The sequence below is a fragment of the Salvelinus alpinus genome, chromosome 9 (genome assembly GCF_045679555.1).
Source record: "Salvelinus alpinus chromosome 9, SLU_Salpinus.1, whole genome shotgun sequence".
NCBI lineage: Eukaryota > Metazoa > Chordata > Actinopteri > Salmoniformes > Salmonidae > Salvelinus > Salvelinus alpinus.
In genome coordinates, this window is record NC_092094.1 from 79,469,870 (window position 1) to 79,484,047 (window position 14,178).

At 39.1% G+C, this 14,178-nt stretch overlaps 1 protein-coding gene and 1 long non-coding RNA gene across 2 annotated transcripts; one reads left to right on the forward strand and one right to left on the reverse strand.

The window, feature by feature from the left end:
- Positions 1-543: 543 nt before the first annotated feature.
- On the reverse strand, positions 544-5,483 carry LOC139530691 (paired box protein Pax-1-like). The gene is made up of 5 exons (XM_071327319.1): positions 5,149-5,483; positions 4,055-4,681; positions 2,959-3,092; positions 2,430-2,637; positions 544-1,250 (listed from the first exon to the last, which is right to left on the reverse strand). The coding sequence occupies exons 1-5, from the start codon at positions 5,150-5,152 to the stop codon at positions 1,156-1,158; spliced, it is 1,068 nt and encodes a 355-aa protein (XP_071183420.1). The 5' UTR covers positions 5,153-5,483; the 3' UTR covers positions 544-1,155.
- A 729-nt stretch (positions 5,484-6,212) lies between these two features.
- Positions 6,213-13,336, forward strand: LOC139530692 (uncharacterized). Its single transcript, XR_011666103.1, has 3 exons — positions 6,213-6,597; positions 6,865-6,973; positions 13,036-13,336. It is a non-coding gene; the product is annotated as an uncharacterized lncRNA (long non-coding RNA).
- The last annotated feature ends 842 nt before the right edge of the window (positions 13,337-14,178 follow it).

Below are 14,178 nucleotides of genomic sequence, written 5' to 3' on the forward strand. Positions count from 1 at the left end.
GTGTGTGTGTGTGTGTGTGTGTGTGTGTGTGTGTGTGTGTGTGTGTGTGTGTGTGTGTGTGTGTGTGTGTGTGTGTGTGTGTGTGTGTGTGTGTGTGTGTGTGTGTGTGTGTGCGCGCGCGCGCGTGTGCGTGTGTGCGTAATCCCAGCCCCAGCCTCTATTGCAAAATAACATGCACTTGATCGGTTATTTGATTTGCCTCATGGCAAGTATCCAGAAGGAGCCAAGATACCATCACTGGAGGCGCCGAATGCAGTAAGCTCCATTAACACAGAAGCAAGGCGCCCACGAGGGGAAAAAGGATTAGCACCCACACGTTGGCCCAGCATGATGCTATCTGCAGTGATTTCACTCATACCGATAACTTCGCATATCGATTTTGGCCATCTTGCTGCCTATCGAAATCTAATTTCTACGTTCAACAACTTTTTACTGTTCTGTGGCACTCAGCGAAATCATATCTGAGCATTAAATCGCTTATCAAACACATGTGACTTAGAAAAATGTTTTGCAGTATGTGTTTGGCATGTTCATTCATGACGGGAGCAGTTCTTTTTTTATAATGCCTTTATTTAGAATATTTACAATGGATTTATAAAAATATATAATTAAAGCTTTTGCAGTTATTTTACATTTACAATTCATCACTTTGTTCACATCGTTGAGTTTGTATGCAGAAACCAGATTTGAAACCAATCAAGAAAATATAATGTTTTGCGTATACAGGATATAGTTCAATTGTCAATGCGACCCCTTATTTAGACTATAGCAAAATGAAAAATCAATGACAGACATTATTCCATTTAAATCCTGTATTTTACAGAAATATACATGAAGTAGGTTATTTCAATGAAAATATGACAAAACCACCAACCGCCACCTCCACTATGAGGACATTAGTCCTCATACGTTTACATTCGTAAAGCTACATATCGACTGTAGGTCATCTATGGTTGGCTACATTTGTATGCATATGCGTCAGGCTATAAGGGCCCATTCAATATTTAACACTTTGGCAAACAAATTATAAATAGTGCTTCCACTTACTGTTTGAATTCTTGAAATGCATTCAATTAGGTAAGGCAGGGTCTGCAGCTCGTTACATAGGCCAATTGTAAATTCTGAGTCCTCGGTTTGCGGCACGAGCTCCCTGGCTTAAGAGGATGAGGTAGGGAGATTGAGTCCGTGTACACTGCTCAACGCCTCGTGCTGCTGCTGCTTGCTTAGTGGACTGGTGGGCTTTCTGTCTCCTGCAGAACATAAACAGGAGACGTTTGCATAGCACACAAGCAATTACTCTTTACTTCAGCAAAACTCAGAAAGAATGGCAATATTTATTAAAAAACGAAACAGTTTTCTCTTAGGCCTATATCCTACATACCTGAAAGTAAGACTACACCATGCATGCAACATTTAAATACAAAATAGGTTATAAATAATAATTATAACAATAATATTAATAATAGTCAATGTTAGGCTATAAGGCTATTCATTTGACACCATATTTTAATTATCCATACATTATTTGACGCAATTATTTTTTTCCTTTTTTAACCTTCACATGACATTTACATTTTAGGCCTCCACTTTTCATTTATATACTGACAACATTTATCGCAAGCTGCAATATAACGTTCAAATTCCGTCTTCTCGGGTTCACACCTCGATCATTTGAATTTATCCATGCATAGGCATCATTTTCGTCAACGTCATATCATCTGTAAATGTAGGCTAATAACAAACTTTTTAGAACACTTTGTTTAACTTCATAAATTAATTAGAAATTAAAATATCAATATAAAAAGGATAAGGAAACGTTTTAATCGAAGCATAACTAAAATACCTGTATAAGGGCCGAGATCATTCAACCGAGATCACTTATTTCAAGGACATATTTAGGCCTATCTCAGCCTAAAATATTTCGTATTTATCGATATGTATTCACTATAGGTCCGCGCCATTAATGCAATTGTAGCTACATCAATATTTTAGGTTGCTACAATTTCAAGACCCAAATGTTGTCCTACATTGCTTTTACACTAATACCCTAGATTTGAGTCTCCCATTATTCGTACTCCATGATACATATTGAGAGGCTTGACAGTAACATAATTTAATTTCCACAATTAGACAACTGCTGCTAGATTAATCGTGGCCTAATAAGCGTGTGTGTGTGTATGTGTGTGTGTGTGTGTGGGGGGTGGGGGGGGGGGGTGATAGGCTATATAAAGAAAATAAAAATAAGAAAATATTAACTTAATTTGTATTTTACACTCTGTTATTGAATTTAAAATAACGATTCATTTTTCCGTAGATTAAGGAAAAATTAAGGGAAACGAGTCAGCTGCCAGTGATTTTCAAATTACGCTAAAACTACGTTATCGCAGTTGTGATCAGAACCGAACACTATCAAACAATATATCGCCTACCTTCTCGCGATGGATGTTTGAACGCCATTGAAGAGTGTATGTCTCCCGCGTGCATCGTCATGCCGCTGCTTGGGAGGGACAAACTCGAGTTCTGGGACTGCCAATGGTGTCCAGGGGTCACATAGCTACCTGGCCCACTATAAACGCCGTACTGGTTCGAAGATGAGTAGGCACAAGATGGGACATAACTGGATAATGTTGATGAAGGCTGCAACAAAAAATACAAACAAACGCAGAAAATGTCAGATTTAGGTTTCCCAGAACGAAACATTGTCACATCTATGACGTAACCTAAGTGTGTAGGCCTATATATCCATTCAACCCAAATTATATTAATCTGCTTTGAAAAATGCTGGAGGAAACGTTACAATTTTGGGGGGGGAAATTGAAACAACCTGAGAATAACAATATTTTATTAAACAGACTAATTCCTTTCAATACACACTATATTACACTTCGAGCCCAGTCTCTCTGTAGATACAGGACGCAGCTAGTCTTCTGCATTCATAGGAGTCCTTGTTGTTTTTACCTGTGCATATTTTATGTCCGCATCAATGGCTGATTTGTCAATTCCGTTGACTGCATGAGCAGAGGGAAACGTCGCTCTGTTGACATTACTCCAGTCCTCCATTTTCGGTGGATATCCCTCTGCTCCAGCAATAGCTGATTAGGAAACAGCAAATTGCACTTTTTATGTCGGATCAAAATGTCTCTGATCTATTGTTGATCAGATAGGCCTTTTCATCACCAGGCCTATCGAATGATCCAATATAAACACAGTAGCCTAGCCTTAGTGACTCTAAAATATTAAACGGGACCTAAATTACATGTTCTACTTAATATTGTACGTTATATCGGCTATATTTCTTAAAATGCTATCAAAACAATATGTTTTAAAGAGAAGAATAGTTTGCCAAATTGTGCGAATCCAAGCAAGGCCTGTTGTTTTTGTTTCTGAATCCAGAACTTTATATAGAGTTGGTCAGGAATCTCTAGGGAATGGGATAAATGCAACAAAGCTATCACACGTTCATATCAAGCAGAAATTGTCAATGTCACATAAAATGATATATTATTATATCACGTCGTTCTAAAGAATGTGTCACAACTATGCCCTTTCAAAATTGGCTACATGCTAGGCTATTTGCTAACTTAATTCGTTTATTTGATGGCAGAACTGCAGCCCTGGCATGGCTAACAATCCATCTGGGGCCTCGAGGCAACACATCACTAAAAACATGACGAGTAGGACCTTATATTGACCTTAGGTCCCACGGGGAACGAGGAGGCTTTAATAAGTATCCTAGCCCAAGCAAGGTGTTTGCCTACAGGCACGAGTGAGTAGACCTACAGCGTAAGTTGTTTTCCTTGTGAGGCACCAAACCAAGGCCTACAAAGATTTATAGGGCAAATTTCCTCCCTGATGAACTAACGTCAAAACAGGATGTATAAATCAATTCATCATGGAATGAGTAATAAACTGAACAGCACGTCAAATAGCTCGAACCAGTGACCCCAAATGTACTTGGAAAGTTATTGGAAAATGGGTTATAACTGTGTGTACATGGTGCCATTCAGATCAGCACGCAATAATTTGTCTGGAAAATAAATTCAATATTACACACCTTGATGATCCATGAAGGCCCTGATACCCAGAATGTTGGTGACAGTGTGCGCTGATGGCCAGGCCCTTGATATGCTTACATGCCCGGCCGTCACGGGTACTCCGGGACCGCTGCCCATTTTGCCATTGGGTGACATAGCGTTGGGGTATGAATAGGGGTATATGTGGTTGTAAGAGAGGCCGGCCTGTGTGGGGGCTTGCTTGCTGCTCTCATACTGGTTCGGCTGGGAAAGATTTCCAATCTTGTTCCGTAAAATCCGACTGATGGAGCTTACTGAGGGCACGTTGTATTTGTCACAAACTCCGTCTGCGAGAAGCCTGTCCCGGATCTCCCAGGCAAAGATCCCCGGGTCACCTAGTTTGTAATCCCTTATGTTCTTCACCACATTCGGTGTAGTAACCCGTGGTTTGCTCCCTCCGATGGCACCGGGTAAAATGGAACCCGTTTCATTGTATCGTGCTAGTATCTTGCTCACACAGCCATGAGAGACACGAAGTTGCCTACTGATATCGCAGGGTCTGATTCCGAGCTGGGCCAACTCCACTATCCGTAGTCGTATGGCGTTGGGCAGCGGTCGTCCATTGACGAATACACCACCTAACTGATTCACCTCCCCATAGGTTTGCTCTGCAGGGAATGAAGATACATGGACATATTCAACTATCACGAAAAGCAGACAAAACTATTTTCATGCTCTCCATACTTACAGTAAATTTAACCATGGACAATGCGTGCTAATGCAAGTTGTTATGATGATTATTCACAGCAGGAAGATATATTAACTTACCTTATATTTAACTTACCTTGGATCTTAGAGATACTTTTGACACTTTTTAAGTTTTATGTCAATTAATTTCATGACCTTTACATTAACTATCCATTTAATCAACCATTGAATATGAACTCCCAGATTATGAATATTTTACATTGACATATCTTTCCATTCGTTCTGGAAAGGGATGTGTCTGTCCACTTTACCTACACCCCGAAATCAACTTTATGGTTCTTTCTGGCGTTATGCAGGCGTGTTAAGCACGGTTATGCTTCCATAAGCTTTCTTTCACTGAAGCATGCCGATGTTAACGCAAGCTTACCCATTTGCCTGTGGTTCGAGATGCTTTGAAATAGTTGCCCCTCAATGGCTGAATGCGGTGGTTCTCCCTTCTGCACGAAGGAAGCAAAAAGTTAAAGAACAAATGGGACTTCTAAAAAGTCTCCTCCCGATGTTCTTTCCAATCTTCTGTCACAGTGCTTTGAGAGAAACTACTCGGTACAATAGCACTGACGTGATCTTAATCCGATAAAGGCAAATTTGAGTTATACTGGAGGCTGAAGTTTGCTGGGATTCATTTGACGCGTCCCTCCACGTCAATTTTACCAGTTACGTTGGCGCTCTGGTATGATTTCATTGGCCGTCCTGACTGTGGAAAGGCTGTTACACACATGCACCATCCGGTTTGCTCAATTCAACCTCTGGGTGTTTTACATAGGGGGAAGTGTCTGAGGGAAAACGTTTATCCAACATGATGCATTGGTAGGCTAAATAGAAAAGATGGAGTGACTATTGTAAACCATGGAAGAGATTCTTTCAAATGAGGTGAGCTTGTGCTTTTGGATGGACTTCAAATAGGCACTTCCATTAATGTTAATTGTGTTTATAATAGTTTGTGAGTGACACTTGGCAATATAGCATGCAGTGTAGCCTATATATTTTGATCAGGGCACCATTAGAATCGTATCCACCCCCCCAAAACATTGTACTGAAATAACATGTATCAGTTGGATACATTTCCTTATTTCTCCAACAACCTCTTTAGGTCAAGATCAGAGATCACTTACACATATTCTGTTATAAACCTGTTATAGGTGTGTTATAGGTGTGGCTCGTGCGTAAAGTGCAATTGCAAAGAATATTGGAATGGGATAGAAATTATATATTTCTATGACGTTTGATTTACAAATACATTTACATGTTTATTTTTTAAATTAAAACATCATGTTTCAAAATCGTTTAAATCCATTTTCTTACACAATCATTTGCCAACGCCATTTTGATTAGAAATATATTTATTTTTTTAACCAGGCAAGTCAGTTAAGCACAAATTCTTATTTTCAATTATGGCCCAGGAACAGGGGGTATCTGCCTTGTTCAGGGGCAGAACGACAGATTAGTATTTTTTACCTTGTCAGCTCAGGGAATCGATCTGGCATCCTTTCGGTTACTAGTCCAAAGCTCTAACCACTAGGCTACCTGCCGCCTCAATGTATTTATATTGTAATGCCGATTATTAGGTTATTACAATTGTCTTTAATTACTAATATATTTTCCAGTATGCTTTACAATGCCACCATATGTTTACATGTGTTTGTTTTTTGGCATTGCGGGCACAAACTGACCGCCCGTGCGTCACACCTGGGAGCTGAGCTGAAGCCCATGATTTGATCCGCGAGCCATTAGACGCCAGAACGAGCAGACCATGGGCTAATAGAATAGTGTCACATGACGTTTCGATTACAACCCAGACCAAGGGACTCACTAACTGGTAAGGCATTTTTTTTACACCTCCATCCTTAGCATCAAACATGCTATAGGACCCATGTAATCAATACCTTTGTGGCTTGTAATGCTCCCAGTCTATAGGGTATTGACTGAATTCCAGAGGCTAACATTATCACAGCATGTTCTCTGTGTTTCCTGTGGAAGTTTAAAAAAGTATCGTTTATAAGCTTGCAAAATGTCAGTGGTAAAAGTTAACAGTCGACCCAACGGTAACAAGGTGCAGTGTCACTATCCCCTCTTTCTTGGCCAGTTCACTACAGGTCTTAAAGGGATCGAGACACATGGAAAACATCAGGTTGGGTCACCACAGCAACCTTGGATGGAGGCGAAATAAGAGGAGAGGGCGATCGCTCATTATGGTACAGTTACAGTAAAAGTACAGTTCGTGTGATATTGATGCTCACTGCTCTCCAGGTTGTCTGCCAGAAATAGGAAATCAAACATAATGCATACAATGCAAAAATGGAATGTTTCTCAATGAAATTAGCATAATTTATTGACTATCTTGATGAAGTGATACGCGACAGAACTACATTAGGTCGATCTATCTGTTTTGTTTAGCTTATTGACAGGCTTTTGCTTTGATTCTGTGGAATTCTGTTAAAAAAGTATTTTATAAATCCATAGGACTGCCCAACAGAAACTCATCCCTCATCTGGAAAGAATAGGAATTACACCTCGGGTGCAGTCATCTAGTTTTAACAGATTCCAACATACTGCCACAACTGGGCAGATTATTTGGCTAAGAGGACCACTGGAACACAAACATGTCGTGATGTGTCAGGTATAAATGCATGTTTCAAATATATTTTTCAGAAACTTTTTTGACAAGAACGACAACGTAAAATAGTTTAAGTTTAAATACGAGCTGTATTCGAATGTATTGCGAGTAAATTTTTACTTTGGAGGCACGGTAAAACTGGTAGGCCTATCTGGTATAGAGCTGATTCAGCCGCTTACTAAATCTACAGGGCAAATTACAAATCAATGGGTCGACTTTCATCAATAACCAAATGACAAAGTATATTTATTTTCATTCGAGTTTTGCATTGTGTCTTTATGAAGGCATGTCTGAGAAGATAATCGTTTAAACGTCTGCACTTTGACGCTGAAAATATGAAAAAAAAAAATAATTGAACAGGCAATATTATATAATTTCAACAAGCTAATTAAACTTTTATCCATAGCTTTGAAAATTAATTAATAATTATTTATTACTATTAGCACCGTTCGATATTTGGTCAAGTAGGTTTACATAATTTTTTTTTTATTAATCTTCCTTTTTTTCTGGAAAATTCAAAAACAATGCAACATGTATAGTGTGATTATAAGCAATAGGCTACATGGAAGTTTAATAACATATGATTTACATTTGATTATTTCTGTAGCCTGTAACTAGTTGAACATTTTCGAGTTTGTGCTTTCGTCAATCAAAGGCCAATTACGTATAATATTTTAATTATCTCTGTAGAGAAAGGTATATGCAAAAATAATCTTTAAAATTGTTGCATATTTGCGTACTAGATAAATAAGCACCAATGATCAATTGAAAAGGATAATTATTACTTTTATAAAGGGACTAGGGAGTAATATTATTTTAGGCTGTACGATTGTATCAGTAAAATGTAGTGACAGATACACTGTATACGCCTATGCTCGCTAACCTATTGCACAATAGTTGTAACACTTTCAATATTGCATTATGTACATAAAGGCCCTCAAAATTGACTGAAGTCTTTCTAGGTCTATGGAGTCTTTTTTTGTGCATTTTCCTGATAAAAAGTGCCTAAATACATGTTTGGGAGAAGAATGACCTCCTGCTGGTAAAGTAGGAAGGTCATGTTCAACTGTGGCGCTGCAAAAGTCACCTGACAAAACAGTTATGAAGTTCCCTAAATGCCCGTTGTGAATCGATGAACATTTGCATGAATTAAATGTAGTTTTTGTAACGGTTAAAAGATATTCTCACTTTCTAACAGACTTGAAATATAATATATTTTAGATAATGAATCAGCCCAAAACATCTCTTGTCTCTCATGTTTGATTTCCAGGAGTTAGATGTGTCTCAGTTCAATTTGTATGCATCATTTCAATCATTAATGACTGGCATCACGCCAACAAAAATATGAACTGACACCAAAAAGTTATGCTTTTCCATTACTAGTTTGATCGAATAGTTTCTCAAAAGTTGGTGTTTCTGTATGGGCTATATCCTCGTCTCGAGCGTCTCGAGCGCCTCAAACCAGCACATTCTCCAGTTGTGGTAGCGGCTGGAGAAAGGCCAGCGTGCGCGCGGACCTGGGTCCCAACAGGTGTCCACCTCTCGTCTCATGTCACCTCTGTGGTTACAACCCATGACGCAGGAGGCTGGTATGCGCTTACTTTAGTTTGGCACACGCATCACCACCGCATCACTGGATGTGTTGCAAGGAAGCTGTCGTTTTCGGCAAACTGGCGGTTTCGTCACTGTACATGTAGGGCCTATGGGTAGTGTTCTCAATGCCTTACGCATTAAACGCCGTGCACACATCAGGCTTATAAGTATGTTTAGCTGAAGCGGAGACCTTTGTAACCTTAGTTGCGTCTTCTGAACACTGCAGGCTAATTATATTTCACACGTTAATGTAGGTATTCACCATCGTCTTAAAGTACATCATATAGCCTTGTATTAGGCTTTAGGTCTTACGGTAGTCCGGTATTTAAAACTACTTAGGCCTATTCTCGCAGACAGACCATATTCTGCTCAATAGATAAGCCTATGCGTAATAAACGATAATGCATCGTTTTTTTACTGATCACTCCCCTCCACCGTTTACTCCTAAAGAAAAACACATCGCCATGCACCAGCAATTCTGAATAAACCCGTCTTATTCCTCTATTTTATTTTATTTTTCGATTTTGCATGAAATTTCGATTTTGCAGCTCGCCCACTTACATTTGGTTAAGTTGCATTTTCGATTATATTTCGTTTAGAAATCTTTCCAAAAGTTGCCTATTTCAACGATTGATCATCGAAATAATATCTGGCCATTAAACGAAATCAACATTTTCTTGCTATGGTTTACTGTCAACACATGCCTCGTCTCCTCCATGAATTGATACATTGTTTTTAAATGTTTATTCATAGTTTTCAATGATAGAGAGGTGCAAACAAATCTGGGTGGATATCCGTCGCTTGTTTTAACTTGTATTTGAACACCGTTGAAAATTGCAGGTGCACAGACCCAGTCCTTCAGTATTGATTGATCTTGGTTTCAAGTGACGTTAAGGAATCCTCTCTTCAAGTCTGCATGATCTTATCCGTGAATGAAAGACTTCTTAGATGTTTAGTTTTCATATAGTGGAGGCTAGTTCATACGTTAATTAAATTACTTTTCTTTCTTCTTTAGTGAAATTACTGGCCCTTGTTCCCAGTGGAATAGACGAAACATATGCAAATCGACTGTTTAATAATGAATTGCACTTATCCACAACTTCATTCACTATAGCGTATCGGGCATTTTTAGTTAGCAATATTACATATTAGCCTAATACCAATTTCTCCATTGCATTGTGCCTTTTTGAAATTGACATTTTATTTATTTATTTGTATGTGTGTGTGTGTGTGTGTGTGTGTGTGTGTGTGTGTGTGTGTGTGTGTGTGTGTGTGTGTGTGTGTGTGTGTGTGTGTGTGTGTGTGTGTGTGTGTGTGTGTGTGTGTGATATTTATATCAATCATATTTTCATATAATAGGATGCTCGATTTAAATGAACTGTTAATAGCATGATACACATTTTGAACTTTTTCTTATGAATTACTAGCGGAAAAATCGTCCCCATGCATTTGGCCTTCAGGCGTTGAAAAGGCAGATGTATACGAGTATTGTCTATTAGTTAAGGTTTAAAACGGCCTTTTTCTACTTGATGGGCCATGGTGTTTTATTGAAGACCCGTTGTGCCTCCGGTTTTGATTTAGTGTTTGTGAGTTTTGTGATCTCATACCTCAGTATGGAAAGTGTTAGACAGGGTCCACACTGAGTGCATCCAGCACACTAGGATCGACATGGGCCAGAGAGTGTAAAACTGGGTGTACTAAAATTGAATTTGGATAAGCCCACAAGTATTCTGTTTGGAATCGGCCCCGAGAGCAAGGTATCCTGTGCATGGATCACATCAGTAAATGATCTCTGTTGCCTATTGGTGCAGTTTAGAGACTCCTCCCATGCCTTTATCTCCTCTTTGGCTTGAATTTGTATGGAACCTATATGAACCTATATGGTTCATGAGTATGACTATATTCATAGATACACATAATAATCATACTCTTTTATTTCTATTAATTCCATCTTTAAAAAAAAAAAATCCATACAAATTAAGCCTGTGTTTATGATTGGGGACAAACCATGTCCTTCCCTTGTCAGGTTTTGAGTAAGCACAGTAATGCACAGTAGGCCCTCATCCTCTCACAGTGTTTGCCAGTACTCCTTTCCCCTCATATCTGATCCAGAGGTGATGTGTAGTTTCCCTTGTGCTGCTAACGCTGGTGGATGCAGACCTATTAGAGGAGGGTTGGAAGGCAGGGAGCAACACAGGGATTTTATGGCCCAGAGACCCACTCTAGGCTGCAGTACACGCCTAATGAGAGTGTGCAGTGCCATGTGAGACATGCCAGCTTTTATCAGGTTGGGTAATTGCTTGTGACCTTTTCGAAACACGTCCCGTGTGCAGAGGGGAGTCTAATTGTTACATGGGGAGGGAGCCTTGTCTAGCCGTGTAGGAATATGCATCCCTTTTGATTTCTAGGCTGTATGTGCAGCAATCCAAAAACCCACTCGGGCAAATATATTAGATTTGTACAGTACTCCTCCATCTCAGAAACCAAGCTTTTATACACAGAAAAAAACATATTCTGTCCCAAAATAAATATTCTTCACAATGTAGCACAGCTGGGCCTGCAAGTGAACCCATTTAGATTTCATTTGTTAAATGTGTATTATCTGTACTGTGGAGTGTAAAAACAAGAATGAATGGCTGTGGACTAAAATGGCTCCACTTCATGTTGTATTTCCTTTACTGGAATTAATGGACATTGTTGGCAGAGATGGCTGGTAAGTGCTGGAAATTTGTGTGTGTGTGTGTGTGTGTGTGTGTGTGTGTGTGTGTGTGTGTGTGTGTGTGTGTGTGTGTGTGTGTGTGTGTGTGTGTGTGTGTGTGTGTGTGTGTGTGTGTGTGTGTGTGTGTGTGTGTGTGTGTGTGTGTGTGTGTGTGTGTGTGTGTGTGTGTTTGTGAGTATGTGTCCTATGGCACCAATAAAAGACCAGCTATTTGTAACATGCACCGAATACAACAGGTGTAGACCTTAGAGTGAAATTCTTACTTTACAAGCCCTTAGCCGACAACGCAGTTTTAAGAAAAATAACTGTTAAGAAAGTATTTACTAAAAAAACCTGAAGTAAAACAAAAAAAACATAACAAATTTAAATAAAACATAAAAATAACTAATAATTAAAGCGAAACAATAAAATAACAGTAGTGAGCCTATATGCAGGTGTCAATGTGTGGGGGCACAGGTTAGTTGAGGTAATGCTTCATTGTTTATATTCTATATTGTTGGCTGCACTTGAAATCCATAACATGCTTCATTGTTTATATTCTATAGTGTTGGCTGCACTTGAAATCCATGACAGTGTTGCTAAATATTCCCGGACAAATCTGGCTTTCATTAAACATGGAAATATATCAAGGAAAATATAAAATAGGTCTTTTTTTAATTTATTGTGCTGTGATCCAATAAAATGTGGTCAGAAAATATGAACAGGGTGATTGTTAACATTCCCAGTTTGATCTCTGTCTATTTAGACTTGTCCCCCCCCCCCGCCCCCCCCCCCTCCCACCACCCTATACACTACTCTCACGTACCCATCAGCGAGGCATATCTGGTAAACAGAACAATAAAGCAGCTATTTTCATTACTCACAGATAGTTGAGTCCCACAATGAATTCACTGCTTTAGTAGATGAAGGCTTACTGTAATACACACAAGGAGAGGCATATCTGGAGAGAATGGAACAGTGTCCTCTATAAAGATAAAAACACAGCAATCAGTGACCACAAATTCAATTTGTCCATATGGAAATATTATCTCAGAGGATCATAATGAGACACGCCTGTGTGTAACATCTGACGTAGGGGTTAACCAAGACAAAGATACATGATCCTCTCTCAAACCTCATCTAGCATGAAACTAATTAGCAACAACGGAATGCAATAACTGCAAAGACGTGTAAGGGATCACACAGATACAGTGTGTATGAATGCAATGGCTGAGGGATGATGGTCAGATTGTTGAATCAGGTAGTGTGTTTTTTTTTTTTTTTTAACTAGTAATGTGAATGAAGATAATCATAATGTTTGCCCTTTTTCTGTTTCTTCTGATTATTAGATTACTACCTGGACAAAATGCATCCGAATACTACCTCTACTAGAACTGCCTCTACATACGAGATAGACAAGATGAGACCAGAGCATGGGCTATCAGAAGATGATGATGGCCTCCGAAATTATAAACGGATATTGTTCCATGGGTTTGTGTAGCAAAAGTACAGGAATTCATTAGAAACACTCAATATGAAGTGATCACATACTCATCTATTCCTTTAATATTATTTTGGCTTTGTGTGATTCTGTGACTAAATCTATTCTGTATTTGTGATGAAGTCTTCTAATAAATCTTTATTTGGCTACATCTGTGTATTGTTTATAAGGCATGTTACCCAGATATTAATCCTAATTGGATCAATGCAATTGTTTTAATTGGCTTGATAATGTTTGCATATGACGTTGGAGAGTCTTCTTAGGTATTTGTGTTGTAATGTTTCAACTACATGTTTTATAATCTGTGACGCCGTTGGCATTCCATTGTTGGTTGTTGGCAGTGTGGCATGGCCGGGTTTGAGTGGTGTTCTCTCGGTCTGCTATCAATTTACTGGAACACTTAAAACTCCAAAGAAGGCTACTTACTCATGTTTGGTCTACTTGGATCTTGTCCCATGATATGGAACAATTCTGGATTACATACTGTAGATGTAGTATTGCATTGACTTATTTTCTTTTTTCTTTATAAATACCTGACACCTTATATTATACTATAGACTGTTCTCTATGCTACAGCATGGCAAGTGTTTATTATCTATCTATCCTGTTTCCGAGACACTTTATCCCTACCAATTTGTACATACAGTACATTCAGAAAGTATTCTAACCACTTGACTTTTTCGACATTTTGTTACGTTATAGCCTTACATGCTGACCAGACAGGACACGTCGCGTGCGCGAGCGTCGCAAAATAAATGTAGAAATCCATGTTATTCAATTATTGCACCCACACTGCTCATGCGCCAACGAGCGTCTGCGTTGCCAAGGGTTAAAATAGAACTCCTTTCTATTTCTGACGCAGATCGCGCTGAAAGTCCTGCCTCTCCCATCTCCTCATTGGTTTATAGAAGCAGGTACCCACGTGCTATCTCCTCATTGATTATACCCACGTGGGTGATTGAAAGACGAACTGTGTTGTCGGTTGTTGTGG

Bases quoted from the DNA above. Each gene is read 5' to 3' on its own strand.
- LOC139530691 (XM_071327319.1), bottom strand. The intron at 3,093-4,054 runs GTGTGTAATATT...TTTCCTAATCAG, and splicing joins GGCCTTCATGGATCATCAAG to CTATTGCTGGAGCAGAGGGA. The intron at 1,251-2,429 runs GTAGGCGATATA...TATGTTCTGCAG, and splicing joins CAAACATCCATCGCGAGAAG to GAGACAGAAAGCCCACCAGT.